The following is an 18701-nucleotide window of genomic DNA, read 5'->3' as shown; positions in this document are numbered from 1 at the left end:
CAGCTATGTCAGCAATTTTGCCAAAAGGACAATTAATTGTAAATCGAATAATATTAGGCAAGATTCATATTGTGGCTGTCCGGGGATTATGCGCTAGATAGATGATGTCACATGTTCTGTTAGGGCTAACAATCCTGTGACCACATGAAGAACAAAGAATTCATATTTAGATTATTTAGGTCATTATATACATACGCATTTAATATGATATGTCCACAAAATTTGCCAGAATTTCTCTTATGCTTCAAGCATTAGAAAAGAGATATACATGTATACCAAAAGTTTATAAAAATCATTGTGCTGTGATTTTTTGCTTGATCCCATATTAACAAAATAGGATCCATAAGTGATTGTGACATAACAACAGTTCTAATGAGTTGTTCCAGAGTGACCTGAGTAAGGAACAAATGAAAAGTTATTAAGATGTTAATCAAGTTTGCTTCAAATCTTTGATGAATTTTCTTTTATATATTAAAATTAGTGCTTCTTTCCGATATCTTAGTATATGCATTATCAATACAAAAATATTACAGAACTTATAACATTTGTAATATATGTTTTGTTTACCTTATATCCAGTGTTCTACATTGCTCTTAGTTGAAATGGATCTATGTATGTTTTCAGTAAAGTACAAGCTAGATCAGCCTTTGCAATGTATTTAGTGAGAGTACAACAAAGATTGGTGACTGAGGGAAGTCCGTCCAGTCAGGATGATTCTGATGCTCTCAATGAACAGATGGTAAGATTATACTTGTAGAAAGGTAAGGTGATCAAAATCTTAAACACTGTCAGAAATTTCAAATTAAATAAAACTCGATTTTAATTTGTATATATCAGGTCAAATTCTTACCAGGACGTTCAAGCAACAATCTACACCCCAGGTTTTGTATCAAAATTTTATTTTGTGATGTTCGCATTTAACACTGTATTAATCACTTTCAATATACTGAGTAAAGAAAGTTAAATTTTAGGAGAATAGCAAGTGTCTACTTTTTGTCGAGCCTGCAACTTTAGTTGCAGAAAGCTCGACATAGGGATAGTGATCCAGCGGCGGCGGTGTTAGCTCACTTGTTAAAAGCTTTATATTTTAGAAGGTGAAAGACCTGGATGCTTCATACTTTGTATACAGATGCCTCATGTTAAGAAGTTTCCGTCAGTCACATGTCCAATGACCTTGACCTCATTTTCATGGTTCAGTGACTACTTGAAAAAAAAGTTAAGATTTTTTGTAATGTTAAATTCTCTCTTATTATAAGTAATAGTATAACTATATTTGGTATGTGCGTACCTTGCAAGGTCCTCATGCCTGTCAGACAGTTTTCACTTGACCTCGACCTCATTTCATGGATCAGTGAACAAGGTTAAGTTTTGGTGGTCAAGTCCATAACTCAGATTCTATAAGCAATAGGTCTTGTATATTCGGTGTATGGAAGGACTGTAAGGTGTACATGTCCAACTGGCAGGTGTCATCTGACCTTGACCTCATTTTCATGGTTCAGTGGTTATAGTTAAGTTTTTGTGATTTGGTCTGTTTTTCTTATACTGTATCCAATAGGTTTACTATATGTGGTGTATGGAATGATTGTAAGGTGTACCTGTCCAACTGGCAGATGTCATCTGACCTTGACCTCATTTTCATGGTTCAGTGGTCAAAGTAAAGTTCTTGAGTTTTGGTCTTTTTTTCCAATTCTATAAGCAATAGGTCAACTATATTTGAAGTATGGAGATATTTTATGATCTATATGTCATTCGCACAAGTTTTATTTGACCTTGACCTCCTTTTCACGGTTCATTGCTCAGTGTTAACTTTTTGTGTTTTGGTCTGGGTTTTTTAATCTATAAGCAATACATTTGTTGTATGGAAGTATTGTTAGCTATTCATGTCTGCCTTGCGTTGTCCATCTGACCTTGACCTCATTTTCATATTGTTCATTAATCAATGTTAAGTTTTCTTGGTTAATGTTAAGCTTATGTCACAGTTGAAATAAAGCTTTATATTTAGGACTATCAACATAATATCAATGTTTAGTAAAGAAGGCGAGACATTTCAGCGTGTGCACTCTTGTTATCTCTATTTCTCCTGACAATAAGAGGTTTTCTCTGGCAAAAAAAATAGAATTTTGATGATTAATAGATTAAATACATTGATTTATATTGAAGATATAGTTTGGATATCCATTCTCAGATTATGCATCCATTAGTTGAGCATTTATTATCTGTGAAATGATATCCCAACTAAATCTTTAATATGAATCAATGAAGTTAATAAAGAATTAATTGTTTATGATGATTTCAGACATTGTATATTGAACACCTATGTGACTTTGTCCCCTTGCCTCAAATACAGCTTGAAATTGATTGTTTCAGCAGTGAATGGGATTATATTATCATAATGTTTATATAAACTGTATATGAATATTATCATTTTATTCATTTACAGGACCTTGTGTTAAGATTTTTAAAGAGAGCAGCAGTAAATTTGCAACAGCCATTCAAAGTTGTTGTTCCAAGTAGAAAACTTCCCCTAAATGACAGACGACGAATTCTAGCAAAACAGTTGGGAGATTTTGTTTACATATATAACAAGGTTTGTTTACTTTCCATTACATTATTTTGCTCTTGTGCTAAACTAATACACATACATATATCTATATTCAAGAAATACAATAAAAATTCTAATGTTAAGTTTTTGTTGTGTTTGTGATAAATTTCTATAATGAGACCTTCATGTTTTTCACTGTATAAACAGTAGTGTAGGGAAAAAAGATAGTATATATTAATTCATTGTGATTTGTGAGTTATCAATTTTCTTGTATTAAATGGGAATAAATCATCAACTAATTTCATAAAGGCTTGTATGCAGACTTTGGCAAAACGAAGAAACCAAGTATAAACTGACAATAGATGAATCCACTGTAGACTAATTAGTAGTAGTATTATCTTGAACATTTAGCAAACTTTGACAGATAAATGTTTGAATGTCTCTAAATAGTGTTTCTTTATTACTGACACTATAACTGTTCTTGCATGCTGAAGATATTTTAAGAACTAACATTCTGATCTTTCTAACAAAAGCTTGCCTAAATCATGTGCATGCATTAGGACTTTCTTGCATGATTTGTTCATTTATAAATAATTCCATATATGCTCTGTTGCTTTGTTGTATTGTAAAAAAAATAATACTTCTAGTAATTGATTTAAACAAACAGAATTTCTGTTAGGCTTTGGTTTTATTTGAAGTTTCATATTTACAGTATGTTATTTGGAAAGTGTTTTTCGATGTCATGATTACATTTAAAATTTAAAGTGTTTACATGTTACTAAAAGAGTGCATGGTGATTTTTATGAATTTTCCAGATTTTTATTTCAAACAATTATTAACGAGAATTCTAAACAGAAAATTTATTTTTTAGTTTTAATCTGTAGTTGAAAGTAAGTTTGAGTTGGGGTTAGTTAATCAACAGATAGCATTTTAATATAACACTGAATTTCATATTTCTATTAATTGTATATCCTTTATGCCTCCATTTGTAGGACAAAGTAATTTCCACTCAAAAAAGAATTCATATAAAGAAGTCTGCTTGCTATGTATTTTTTTCAGTTTTAGTAGAAATATGTGGTCAACTTAAGACTACCTGTTATAATTATTGCCAGTTAATTAAAAAACTCAGAATACTTGAGAGTACTGAAAGAAATTATATGCAGGACTAGTAATAAAGTTTAATATTCAATATGAGTGGAAATTCTTTGTAGATATGACTTCAGAGGACCCATCTTCTATTTTCTATGTAGATGTAGAGGCTTATAGCTTTGTACTATGCACACAACTTTTCCTATATTTCAGCTGGTCAGACAAGCTCATCAGGTATGACATGGGTTATGGTTCTTGAACATATAACTGCTACTTCATAATGAGTGTACCCAATTTGTCTGTTTTAAAAAGATTTGCATGTTTGTAGTTTATCTAAAAAAATATTACTATAACATTGTATTCTTTTGCTGGAGGGATAGAAAGGAAAACTAAAATTACTTTCAGACTAAGTTGAACTTTGAATTTGATAAGTTTGCACTGATAGATATTTAGCTTATACTTATTGATATAACACAAATATTCTCATTATTTTACATGCCAAATATTTTTTCTGTAACCTTGAATATATCATTTGCTGGCTTTTAGTTTCTGTTTGATGTTTAGATTACATGTAGTTAGTGTAAGCTTATTTGTAGCACTGTCTTTACATTTTGTAAATTTGTCTTCCTAAATTATTATTTTTTGTGATATTTCATTTTAGATGAATTACTAATGTATGATGATTTAAGAATTTTCAAGTCAATTACAGGTTGCTTGTGTTGCACTGTATGCATGCATGAGAAAATATTAGGTGTTCTTTACTTATTTAGTCAAAGGTCACATTAGTTATACCCCTCACCTGGCATACATCACCCAAAGTTGTTTCTTGTTTAGAAATTCCAAAGGGGAACTGAAACATTTCTAAAAAGCCTTTCAAATTTGATTCCCCCTCCCTGTACCTTAACCTGCTAGCCGTTTGTTCATAATAACCATTTAATTAGTTGGTACCAAACATTTTTCCTTTCCCTTATTCTGTTTCTGATTGGCTTAAAGCTAAGAACTTTTTCACAATAATTTTTCAGTGTCCTGTCTCATTCTGCAAGTGCCTGTTCTAAGACAAAAGCCTGTAATTCAGGGTTTTTCGTTGGTTGCTGTATATCATATTTGTTTTTAGATCATTGTTTTGTAAATAAAACCTGGTAGTTTGTTTTTTTGTTTGAATTGTTTTATGTAGATATAAGTTAACATGGGTTGGTAGAAATAAGGTACACAATAATGTTTGCTACTGAATAACAACACATGGTTATAGTTGTCTATTTATGAACATAAATGTTTGTATACATATAAATCAAACATATGTATGTATTTGATTACCCCCGCCGTGGCGGATCAAACATATGTATGTATTTGATTTGTATACATATGTTTGATTTATATGTATATATTTGGCTAGCATATATTATGTTGGGTTGCCTTAGAGATTTTATTTTCTATACCTGAATTTTTTCACCTCTAGTTTTAATTCCCAGTGGAACTGGTCTACCAATGCTTCTTGTATTGGAATCACAATCGTTTGAACCTAAAAAGGGTGAAAAAGTAACTGATTGTCAGTGGAAAGAATAGAAAAATTATTAAAAAAAGGTACAGATAGTATTGAGTTAATAAGTATTGAGTGCGACAAGAGGCGGAGTCTTATAGCTGTGTAACAAAAACGTTTTTGTTCAAGTTGTTGTATATAAAAAAAGTGGTATTTTGGTAATATGTCTGTATATGTTTTGTTTTCAGGAGACTGAACAATTAAAGGTAAAGAGGTTGCAAGACAAGAAAGCAGGAAAAATTGCAGAAGCCTTTCCTAACCAGAAGGAAGTTCTTTGTGAGAAGAAATTTGAAGAGTTTGTCAACACAGCTAGGTAAAATTTGCTTTATCCCATTACTTTTATGACTTCGATATGTTATAATATATAATGTTAAGCAACCGACAATTAATCATACAATATATAATGCAGATGAACATTTGTTAGTAAAATTAACACTACAATTTAATGAAACGCGCAGAAAATCTGTAAACACTCAAAAATATTAGTAAAAGTTTTATTTAAAGCTAAAAAAGAGTGATTATAACATTTCATAAACTCTGGATTTAAATGAGATTAATAATGGTATCATGAATAATTTATATACCCCCGCCGTGGCGGATTAAGTTTTACCCTTGTCTTTCTGTACATCCATACGTACATCAGTCAAAGTTGGTTTCCCTTCTCTCACTTAAGTTTGTCTCATTCAAATGTTGTGAAACTTATACACATTTCTAATTACCACAAAACACATATCAAATTTGAAATTTGGTGGCGTAACATTAACCGTTCTAGAGTAATGTCTCTTTACAAATGGAAAAATTGCTGAATTTTTCGTTTCCCTTCTCTAACTTAAGTAAACCTCGACCAAATGTTATGAAACTTATTCGCAATGCTTATTACCACAAAATACAGATCAAGTGTGAATTTTGGGGGTGTCACTTTTACTGTTCTAGAGTTATGCCTCTTTACAAATGGAAAAATTGCTGAATTTTTATTCGTTTCCTTTCTCCAGCTTAAGTTTGCCTCAACCCTAATTTTATCAAACATATACACAACACTTATTATCATAAAACTCAGATCAAGTACAAATTTTGGTAGCGTCACTGGTACCATTCATCAGTTAAGCCCCTTTATAACTTTATATGATATGCAAGCTGTAGATTTACATAGATACTTTTACTAAAAAATAATCTTCTTTTTCTTAATTTGATAACAAGAACTACTTTGTTTAGGCCTTTTGAATTATATGAAGGAAAAATAAAAGATAAGAATAATTGCTTTTTGCAGTGAAAGTGAATTAGAGGATGTTCTTACTACGTATACAAAGATAAACAAATCAGCCAGTATATTCTTAGGAGGCAATCCTAAGCATAGCAGCAGTGATACATCCAACCACACAAAAGGAACGTCTGTATCCTCTACAACTATGGGGGCAGCTAGAAATCCTCAGAATGAAGGATCTAGACAGGTCTTATCAGGATGGGACGACATTCCTAAAGGTTTGTAATAGCAATTAGTGTTAGGTTATATAAATACCCCGGTAAATCTAATGAGTGAATTAGATGAACTTAAGTATAGACTTGTAATCTGCTTTTAGTCTAGATAAATAGGGATATGTTATTTTTGCTTCTGCATGTGTTCACATAAGGTAATGTGTTTCAAGTTGAAAAAAGAAACTGATCTGAAATGATTGACTGAAATAATTTGAAGAAATTATATGATCTCAAAAAGATATTATATAGACATGTTAAATTGTATCTTTCATAGGTTGGTCCAAAAGGCTGTAATTTTTTATTCATAGGTTAATGCTACAATAATGTGTGTTGTTTTATTCTCAATATATGACAAATTTATAATTTGAAATACCTATAGTAGGATTTATAAAAGAATTGTAAGATGGTGTCAGTAACATTGTGAATAGCAGTGGTTATCAAGTACAGCCTATAAATGAAGTATTTAAATATTTTTAAACAAAATATCTTGCCTAAAGTTGTTAAAAATTAGGATTATTCACTGTAAGCAAATTGATTTGAAAATATTTGTCTCAAAGGTTTTGGATCAGCTTTTGTATATATACCTTGATATAGATAGTACAAATGTCACTTGTCATAGCTCTGAACAATTAATGCTTCTATAGGACAATGTAATAAGTAAAGAATCTGTATATATTTATTAATATTCACAGTTATGTACCAGTTAAAGCACATATAAATTTATATGAAATATGTTTTGGAACTTATCATTCGAAAAAATTATTCAGTTTCATATATCAGCTTTTAGTTTTATAGTTCCTGTTAAAACATTTTAAATAACATATCATCTTCAGTAACAAGAAGTACAAAAATGAATCTTGTGTTCTCAAAATTAAACCCTGTTAGCATACATTTTATAGTACACTGTGGAACATGTATAAACTTTCTTTTACATTTTGAATGGTAAATCTCCTTTATTACACAGAAAATTGGACATTTGGTCCTAAAAAAAAAAATGAATTTTTCCACCCATTCATTTTGAAAATATTTTTTATTTTGGAATTGCAAAATTAAATTTCCTTTTATGACAAAGCTTTATTTTGCAAATGGTGGCGGAGAGGGATTTTTTGACACAGCTGTTTCTTAGCTTATTTTTTGAGAGATAAAATATCTAGAGAACTGAAATCTTTTTTTTTTTTTTTTAGCTAAAATCTGTAAAATTTATGACATTCTTAAGGGAGTTCGCTTCTCAGTTTCAAAGTAATTAACTTTTCAAAACACTAGTTTATATTGATAGGGGATTAATAAAGGAATCCAAAGAGCAAAAAAAATGTATAGGTCACCGTGCTTGTTTTCGAGATATTAGCCATTGAAATTTTGGCGGGAAAATATTCTCTCTTGACTTTTCATAGCTTTATCATTGACAAGCTGAAGTTCTCAAAAACTGTTAAAAAGTAATTAAAATTTTATAAGACTTTTACAGATGGCTTATCATTATACATGTAAAAGAATTACAAAAAGAAAAATGGGGGTCACCGGGCAAATTTTTTCAAGGCATTCAAATGGATAAACCAGAGGATTCCAAAAATCTGACAAAAAATCCAAAACATGACAAGCCAGCTTCCTTAAATGTTTTGAATTATTTTTTTATAAAAATTATCCTATTTTAAAAAGATCTGAAGCAAATTTTGGATTTATATTACTTGTCAAGCATTCTTCTCAAATATAAAAGTTTTTGACAGTCTCTTTAATTTTATGAATTAGAGTTCACTACTGTGATACCAGATATTTAGTGCTTAAACATTTCAAAGTTAAATATAAACTGCAAAGCTGGATCAGAGCCGTTTGCTAAAGTCATACTAACAATTTTATATCAACTACTAAACATGTTCATTTCTGTACCTGTAGTTAGTGGCACAGTGGCTTCCACAACCACCAGCGGCACAGCACCTACAACCAGTGAATCAAAATATGGTTCATCATCGTCTCTAGCATCAGAACAACCGCTTCGGTATCAAACGCCCTCACAATCTTCCTTTGCTAATGCTGTACATTGTTATACTCAGAAACTGACTACAAATAGACCTAGATCAGCTTCTACTAGTGGCCAAAGACCAGGTACATTGAAGATTGTTACATTAGAGAGCCATACTATATGTAGAAATAGATCCCTGCTGCTTTATTGGCAGATTATTCAAAATTTAGAATAGAACATTAATAATATGTTTGTTGTATCATTGTTTTAATGCCGTGTAGCTTGTCCTTACATTACAGAATTATAAATAGAACTGTTCTATACTTGTTATACTTTAGTTTTCTATTACATTTGATATTTTTAATACTGCATTTTGAACAGTCTAGAAGTTGGTTTATCAATTATCTTTATGAAGTAAAGATTGCTTTTAATATCACCCAAGTTTGTCAACCATTAAGAGTAAGATATAGTTATATTCATAATATAAAGGTTTAAATATTAAAATAACTTTTCATTCATATTTTCCTTTGAAATTTGATCACAAAGCAACAACTACATATAGCTGTATTAGATACTGAAATTTTCTTTAAGCCAATAGCCAGACTTTCCTTTAATTCACTGATACCTTCACAATCATTTGGATAAAGTTGCATTACTCATTGGGTTATGGATTATTTTTATATCATGTATAATCTCCACAACTGAAACAAAAACATAACTTTTTGACATTTATATTGAAATATTGATTTACTGATAATTTGTAGGATCTGGTGGAATGGGGGTCACAACTAGAGCCCACATGAGACCCATGTCAGCTGCTCATGCGAGACCAGTTTCTGCTTATGCCACAACAGATCCAACTGTAGGTAAGTCATCACACCTCTAACGTTAGCTGTTGACTTCATATGGTATGTTACTTCCTTCCCATTAACACATATCACCTTTTTTCATTTTTACACTGACAGCAGTGTTTTACTGGCAAGACACAAGAATCTGCTGAACCCTTTACAATTATTTGTTCAGGAGTTGTATTTGTATGTCAGCTGGCTCACTTGAGTCCCTTTTTTTTTTAAATCATTAATAATTGATTTTTATGTACTAGTTTATTAAGATTCAAAAACATGTATGTAGAATTAAAATATCCCTTGAGCAGCAATTGTTAAATACTTCATGAAATGAACGTTAACTTACTTTTTTGTAGATTTTAACACAAGAAGTTCCATTTCATGACAGAAATTCCATTTATATAATGCTTATATGATTTCATTATAAAGTTTATTCTCTTTCCCCTTTTTTACAGATTCCTACAATGATGAGGCTATACAGAATGCATTGCAAAGATTAGCTTTAAGACAACAGGCACGTCAATATTCACCATATAACAGTACTACAATTATTCCTCAAGATGTGGAATCTAAGTCTCGTATTGGTACAGCAAAGGGCCAGAGGCCATCTGACATGCTTCAATATAGGAGCAACTCTGTAGAAGACAATACATATGTTCAGACAAATGTAAATACATATATGCCTGCAGGTAGGACACTTGATAGTGCCCAACGAGCGTTTGTATCAGCTGAAGAAGTTGGAATTAAGTCTCGCCCTTCTTCAGCTGCATATCAAAGACAAACAGGTGATCACACAGGAAATAGTCAGACAGTTCAGTCTAACATCAATTTACAAAGTGCTAATGCAACTTTTAATAATTTTATTGATACAAATAGTGGCCATAATTTACAGAATGACTTAGCCACGGCTTATAGTCAAGTGACCGGTGTAGCACCACAGAATTATCACACTGCCTCACAAACAAGTAAACAATTCCAACTGTTACAGCAGCAACAGGCACTTAAACAACAGAGCAGGGTTCTGTTAGAACAGAGTAAAGCTAAACATCAGGCAATGATAGCCCAGGCTGTTCAGAAAACTAATCCTCCAAGACCAACCATGAGGAATATCAATGGAGAAATACATATTGAAAGTGCTATACAAAAGTATGCTCCAAAACCACCAATACAACCCGCTCATCAGAGAAAACCAACAGGGGTGCACAGAGCTCAAAGGTAAGTCTTTGAATAATGTACATATGTATACTTCAATATTGTCTTCATTCCAATTCCCAGAATGCACTTTTAATATGCTTTTGGTATTATGAGCAGTATAAACAGATGTGGTGTTGTTCTCCAACCCTTCACTGCACTTAATGATAAATATTGTAAATGTAAATTAATTGTTAATGTAAAGATAAATTCATACATGTTTGTTTTATTTAAATGAATCATGTGCAATCAGTTCTTTTCTTTTCTTTTCTTTTGAATTTTATATGTATTTTACTTTGTGCATGATTTGTAAGATAAATGAAATTGAAATAATTATTGTTTATGTTTAAATTGCATGATTTGATATTTGGATTATACACAGTGTACTTCAAACCTAATCTTATATAGTCAGGGAAGTTCAAATAATAAGTGCATGATATAACAATATGCTTGTCATTAAAATAAATTGTATTCTTAATCTTTAATTTCGTAACAACAATATATTTGGGGGTGAGAGTACTTAAGTAACCTATACATGATTTGCTCCGTATCAGCTCTTTTATTTATTTAAATTTAGTACAATAAATATGAATATGTGACAACTGGCAAAAGAGTAAGAATGATTAATAGAATTTATGAACAGAGAGTACTTAAGTAACCTATACATGATTTGCTCCGTATCAGCTCTTTTATTTATTTAAATTTAGTACAATAAATATGAATATGTGACAACTGGCAAAAGAGTAAGAATGATTAATAGAATTTATGAACAGAGAGTACTTAAGTAACCTATACATGATTTGCTCCGTATCAGCTCTTTTATTTATTTAAATTTAGTACAATAAATATGAATATGTGACAACTGGCAAAAGAGTAAGAATGATTAATAGAATTTGTGAACAGCGCTTTATGTACTAGAATATTACTTGCAAGCGTGAGTTCTTTAGATGTACTTGCAATTACACTTCTGGTCTTACTTGCCAGAGGCAGATTTAGGGAAGAGGCAAGGAGCATGGGTCCCCCCTTATGGAGCTACATTTATGGTTAATGCAGAAGTTTTACCTGTTCTACTCCAAACGTTGCCTAATTCTTTGAGAGGGGTTCTTTACAGAACACAGGAATAAAACTTATAAAGTTGCTATCATAAGAAAAACAGATACTAACCCCAACATCTTCTATAGTAAGAAATGGGCAAACAAAATACAATAACCTTCAATATGTTTGAGGAAAATATTGTTTGTAACAAAATGCTTTGGTAAATGCATAAATGCTGTAATTTAGAACTAAAAACAATACCTGACTATATAATATAACACTACTTGTGTATACAGGAAATGCAATGACTTGTACTATTTTTCCTGCATTGCAAAACTTGCAAATTTCTGCTAAAAGAGGTTTATTCTAGGTACAAACTTAAACATCTTGATTTATTTAAGAAATAAAACCTAAAATGGAGGTTACTATTTTAAGAAATATTACCAAATTAGCAAATGTAGGCCATTTTTAAAAAGAAATAAATCTTTATAAGCTAATGTAATCCATTATTTTAGCAGTTGATTCTTTGTCAACATTAAATTGATCAAAGGAGTTTTTTTTTTCTTATCTGCTTTTGTTGAAAAGTTTTAATTTCTGGTTAGTTGAATTTACATCCAGTTTTTGGCATTGCAGGAAAATTTGCATACAGACTATTATGTTTGCATGTTGGCATCACTTAGAAAATATTGGAGCTTTATGGAGCTTATTTATTGATCATAGATTAGTGCTCAGTAGTTTTCCATAGTCCAAGTATATTCAGTAATTTATATTTACTGCTCAACTGTTAAGCAGTATGTTAAGATGAAAGAATCATCCATGTTATGATAAAAATTCAAAACGTCTAACTTTATCAATTTAAATATAAATAATTTGTTTATGTCATATTCTTTGCTCTATTCAACATGGGTAGGCATTATATTTGTCAGTATTTTACCCATTGTGAACACCAAGTGTCAAGATATTTACAAATATAATGCCTACCCATGTTAAATGAAAAAAGCCAGGACATAACTGAATTATTTGCATTTTGTATCATTTCGGAATTGAATTGTTTATTTTTTTCATATTGAGGTAATTATAAAAACTCACGTTCATGTCAAAACTGTTCAAATTAAATTTACAAAAAATGCCTATAGAATTGGAAAATGTGTTTTTGGTTGACATCTCAAAAACTGCTTATTCTTTAGTACTGCTATAACCATAAAGCTCTAATATATGTGTGTTGTTTGTGTTTGGCTTGACACCGCATTATGGTGTGCTTCATATATTTTGTTGCTAGGCAACCATTGACAGAGGAATCATTGACTTTTAATTTCTACAACAGCCTCAAGCACAACCCTAATGTTGGATCATCACGACCATCTTCAGCGTCAGGTATTCATGGTGTTATGTATTGTTAGTTATTAATATTTGCATTGCCTTATCAAGGTTTCTCAATATATGTTAAACTTAAGAATTTTATTTTTTTTATTCGTTTACTATTTTTTGTTCATTGTTACAAGTTACAAGCTGAGGTAAAAGATTCTTAATGCTCTTTTCTGTAAAAGAAATGAATACCAAGAAAATATGGTACAAACAATAATGAGAAATCTTGGAATGTGGCTAGATAAATTCTTATCCTATCCTGTATTGAAAGTTTCCTATGAAGAATCCTTCAGTTATATTGAAGGAGTCTCAGGTGTTTTTGATCCTATATACTATCAACAGCTTTAATAATTTTAACAAGAATTAATAAATTAATGTCAAAGACAGAGACAGCAATATGTGTTACAACTGCTTTTAATTTGAGACATTCAAAATTTAAAAAAAAAAAAAAAGACTTCAAAATGGTGGGTGATATTATAGATATGGATAAGGTTGCTAGTACTTGTATAGAAATTAGAAAATGATATTAAATTAAATAAAACCTGTTTTACAAATCATATTTTAACCTGAAATTTAAAAAGCTCATTCCTCAAGAATGATATAAAACAGGTTTCATTTAGTTTCCTCAAGAGTTCAGATTTCATTTAATTGCAATCAAACTAAGAAAAAATATTGGAACTCTACATTGAAATATATGTTTTCGTTTCACTTGCTAGAAATATTTCCCTATTGCCTCTATTTCACGAGAATTGATTCTTTTTTTTTCAATCTGTGTAACTATGTGTTATTTGAGAAGAAACGTTAAACCATGGCCATTTCTGCTTTAAAAGATTGTGCAAAATTAAGTTAACCCTGAATTGGTGGTCCCATTAATTGGAAATTAGTGCACTCTGTCATTAGGATCTAACTTTTTCTTTTTATAAATAACATGTTAAGTATGGGTTCTAAGCAAAGAACAATCATAAATGAATGAATGGTATTTTATCAAAAATAGGTTGATTGATAGGTATTTAACACCACTTTCAACACTATTGTGCTGTTTCATGGTGTTTAGTTTTTTATTGGTGGAGGAAGCAGGAATGCTCAGAGAGAACTATGACCTTCGGTAGGAAAACTGACAATCCTAGTCAATTAAGATTGGAGTCCAGGGAACTGCATAAATGGGGTTCAAACTCACAACCTCAGTGTTGACTGGTTATAGAAACAGTTGTTGGACTACTTCAACCAATCATCCACTGAGGCCTCCAAAAAATATGGTTGAAGATCCACTGAAGTTCCCTTTTTAATTATATCATTGTCCTGTTTCTATATTTAAAGTTGTCTTTGATATACATGAAACAGTTGTTACTGTGCATATATTTGATAGGTTAGCTTTTGTTAATGATGGTTTGATCTCATTTAAAATTGTAGCCATAAAAATTGTCTTATAAAGTTATTAATCCCATTATATACGCATGTTCATAATGATTATACTTAACTTTTTGATGGGATTATGTTTAATTTGGAATAAGAAATTAAAATCTATTGGTTTTCGTGTAATCTGCTTTAGAGAACCGGTAATCGGCAGACAGTATATATTAAATTTCTTTTGTTCCTAAATATTGTTTGGTTGTCAGGATGATGGAGTATAAATTGATTCATTCTTTAGTCTTGTTCAGAATGTTTAAGGTTTAATGTTTAACAATTTAATTGATTCACAAATTACAAGATTTTTTTCAACAGTGCTCTTTTGGGAAATTAAACATTGGTCTGTTAAATTTAAGCATTATGTTTAATTAGATTTTATGGAAATTTAACAGTTTTTGTTTAAGAAATTCAATCTAGGCAAAAGTTATTTACAGATTACTTCGCTAATATAAAATGTGGAGAAGTTGGTCAGTGTTTTCTGAAAATTATATTTCATTATAAATGTGCTAAGTTATTTTATATTGATTTATCCCCACCGAGTTTTAAATGAACAATGAATTATTGAAGCAGCAGTCATAGTTAATTTTAGTCAAAAGTTGTAAATATTTTATTGCTTGAAATGAAATTGCCATTTAATGTATTTCTGCTTCAGTAAGATCACGTAGCTGTATAAAATTCTATGAAATTTGAATGATTTTTTTATAGATACAATCAGAAAATTACAACATTTTATTAATAACATACTTTATGCATTAGAACTAAATATTATCTTTTGACATAATTTCAGCTTTTACTGGTTTAAAAGAAGAATGAAATACAATGTTCTTTGGAAAAGGAAATACATATTATGCTACCGACATTTTACTGAATATATTTGGCAAATTATGATTTATTTTCAAGTCATGTTGGATTAAAGTAAACAAATTAAACCATGAATTGTTACATAGAAAACACTATTTAAATGAATTTGTGTCAAACACCCCAAAAAAATAAAATTCAGCAACTAAAAAAAAAAAAAATCTCTTGATATAAGAAAAATATATGTTAAGTTTATAGGTAGAAATATCTCAAATTTTTTCTGTTGAAAAATTTGGCCCTTCTTTTTATATTTCTCTTGGTCATTATGCTCCGAACGTTTCTGCATACATTGTATTTCTACATTCCTGACTTAAAAATGTTTTTTGATTATCTTAATATATAAGGGCATGATTTATGTCCAACCAATTATTTAACACAGCGTTTGTCTTTTTTAAAAACTTTCCTCAAAATATTTACTTGCTTGACATCCATACACTCCATATTTCCCACTAACAGATATGTGTCAAAACTCAGTATTTTTCAATCGTTTCTATTAAAATTAATTTTATGCCACCCTCATCCTTTGATTCTGTGTGTATTTTATAATTTTATTGAAGATCTTACAGTTTGAACTTCCCATTCAATAACTTTTAGGCTTAGCCAAATAAGGACCTCTTCTGTTTATTTGAAACCTGTTAGTTTTTATTGAGTATTCACCCAAGTCAATTTGTTAATCTAGTACATCTGATTTATATTTAAACGTGTTTATATTTTGTACTGCTTCAAGTTCATTGGATTTTTTACTTTCCAAAGTTGAATAAAATAATCTTGATCCAGTTATGAATTTCAAAGATAGTATACAGACTATCAGTACAGGCCATTCATATGAAGGCGGTACCCGGTACTTTTACCCTCCTATGCTATTGACAAGTACCGCCTAAATGTAGGAATTTTTATATAAGATATTCATGGAATAAATTGAAAAGTACCACCTAGAAACGTGGAAAGTACCAGTCAACATGAAAGATAATGAAACCCCTGTCAGTAGTGTATTTTTAAGACAACATGTGCATATATACATTTATTTGGATGCATAGTTTATTATATTTTTCTAGGTATGTTATTATTTAACGAACATATCAACAGTTGATTTGCTATAATAATCTTTATTTATTTCAGTTGTAGGTATATTTTTTATATAAAAATTGATATACATGTACAAATAAATCAAAATTTTCAAAGTTATGTAAACTTAAAGGAAGGTCAGTTAAATTCTTAATGAAATTACTGGTGTTAAATGTAGATATATGGGAAAGTTTTCTTTAAAACTATTGATGACTGAATTATTTTACATTATTTCAGGCTAAGTTTGAATTCTTTACTTTTTAGGATGGTAGTACCTCATCCTTTGGAAACCATGCTTGAATATTACTAAATAAAGAAGAATCGAAAACGCCATTGTATTCCGTCCATGTAGATGACCTTGTCCATTGAGATTTTAATGTGATATGAACAATGTTTTTAATTTTTAAAAGACAGAATAATATTTTATTTGATTTTATCACCATTTTTAGTTCAGATATTTATTGTTTTATTCATTTTATACAATGTGAATATATTCAGTTTATCATGTATTTTGCTGTCAGAAAAGATGGTCTTACAATTTTCTGTATATCCGGTATGAATGTTTATTATACAGGGTCTGCACACAATAGAACCTTTTCCGGGTGCGGGAATTTCTCGCTACATTGAAGACCTGTTGGTGACCCTCTGCTGTTGTTTTTTATTTGGGCGGGTTGTTGTCTCTTTGACACATTCCCCATTTCCATTCTCAATTTTAAAACACAGTATTGAATTCCTGCTTAGTTTATCTAACTATTAGGTTTTATTATCAATAAGTATCACTCATTCATTACCTTTTGAAAAAGGTTCTCTAAATTCTATGGGGCAGTTTAGAACTATATGTGTTCTGAACCAACACTAGGGTGTTAAGATTTGCAGCTGATCAACCTGAGTGGTCATAATCAGATTATAAATAAAAATATGGGATAATACACCTTTTTTGATAATTTTCACTGCAATTATGTATATGAAGGATTTTAGAACCAAATATACATTGAAGCCAATTTGAAGGTCCTTGATTTTGTGACACTTCATATCCTTCCAGATATCATATTTTTAGGTAGCAGGAAGCTGCATAGGTGGTATATTTTCAGATGTAAGAAAAATAGAATGTGTTTATACTAGAGACATTCCAAATATTTAGAAATCTTTTTGTCAGCCCTGGGACCAACATAGCCAACCAAAGACTTTACATTGCTTTTAATAAATATTTTTTTTAATCTTTCTCATGCTATTTCATTTTGTTTTTTTTTCTACATAAAATATGCTGCTCAGATGAAAAGCATGACAGTTTTATGATTTTTATATTTTGAACTAATATTTTAATTGTTATCAGATAAATATCTTGTTTATTTAAAATGAAAACGACATTTCAAATTCAAATACATTTAAACCTTCAAAAAAATTATTTGATCCAATAATAAAAAGTTGTGACTTTATATTTCAATTACATGTAAAATGTCCAGCATCCATATTAAGACATCAAGTTGTAATAAAAGATAAATGTCATTAAAGGAAAAGAACATTTTAATTTCAGAAGTTGTTTCTTTTTATGTGGCCAAAATGATGTGTAGTAATATATAATCATATGTTTTGAATTGGCAAAAAGTTCATTTGTTAATGTTAGTTTCATTTGCTTGAAATAGTTAGCTATGCAACTCATAGAAAAATAATACATTTTTTTTAATTATACATGTTACGATGTAACAAGCAAGTGAAGCGAAATGTACTTGGGACAAACTGTTGAAGAAAAGGTACAAGGTATAGGGTTATATTTATTGAATGTGTATATGTCAAATATTTTGAATAAATGATTTATTGTTTTTACTGTTTTGACACTGTTAAACTGTGATAGTGTATAACAATATTGTAGAAACTTTACATTTTACTTATCAAATGTCCATGTTAATTTATAATAAAACATAAATAGAAATTTTGAGTTCATATTTTTACAAATCTAGCTATTGTAACACAAGGGCTTTGATAATTTCCCCAAGTTTTGTCAATTAAATTATCATTTAGTCTTCAACATTGAGAAAAATACTTATGCTTGTACCAAATAGCCATTGGGATGTTTAGATACTGTCTGTTCACTGTAAAGGAAGTTTACTACTTTCTTATATGCAATGAAACATTGTGTGAAATTGTCACTTTGTAATGGATAGGATAGAACTTATTCATACCAAGTAATTTAGAACAAAGTCAACTTCTGCACAATTCTTTTGATGTCCACTTAACAAAGACTAATTTAACAAAAAAAAAAAACAATGTTCATATTAACACCAAGATAGGAGCTTTATCAGGGCCATATTGAATAGACCTTTTACTATTTTTGAAAACTCC

General features: G+C 30.1%; 1 protein-coding gene across 23 annotated transcripts in view; it reads left to right on the top strand.

The window, feature by feature from the left end:
* Positions 1–18291, top strand: part of LOC143067974 (tubulin polyglutamylase TTLL5-like) — a 57343-nt gene extending 39052 nt beyond the window's left edge. For 20 of the 23 annotated variants that reach the window (XM_076241675.1, XM_076241671.1, XM_076241665.1 and 17 more), the window contains 10 exons: positions 625–739; positions 2441–2587; positions 3845–3865; positions 5357–5481; positions 6436–6647; positions 8529–8738; positions 9360–9461; positions 9896–10655; positions 12946–13040; positions 16626–18291. In XM_076241675.1, the coding sequence (XP_076097790.1) occupies positions 625–739; positions 2441–2587; positions 3845–3865; positions 5357–5481; positions 6436–6647; positions 8529–8738; positions 9360–9461; positions 9896–10655; positions 12946–13040; positions 16626–16633 (1795 nt within the window). In that variant the 3' untranslated portion in view covers positions 16634–18291. The remainder of the gene's footprint in view (positions 1–624; positions 740–2440; positions 2588–3844; positions 3866–5356; positions 5482–6435; positions 6648–8528; positions 8739–9359; positions 9462–9895; positions 10656–12945; positions 13041–16625) is intronic. The other 3 variants (XM_076241666.1, XM_076241657.1, XM_076241668.1) reach the window with 3 other exon arrangements.
* The last annotated feature ends 410 nt before the right edge of the window (positions 18292–18701 follow it).

This window comes from Mytilus galloprovincialis, chromosome 3 (assembly GCF_965363235.1).
Source record: "Mytilus galloprovincialis chromosome 3, xbMytGall1.hap1.1, whole genome shotgun sequence".
Taxonomy (NCBI): Eukaryota; Metazoa; Mollusca; class Bivalvia; order Mytilida; family Mytilidae; genus Mytilus; species Mytilus galloprovincialis.
The sequence above is the reverse complement of the archived record's forward strand: the minus strand, read 5'-3'. Positions and strand labels throughout refer to the sequence as shown.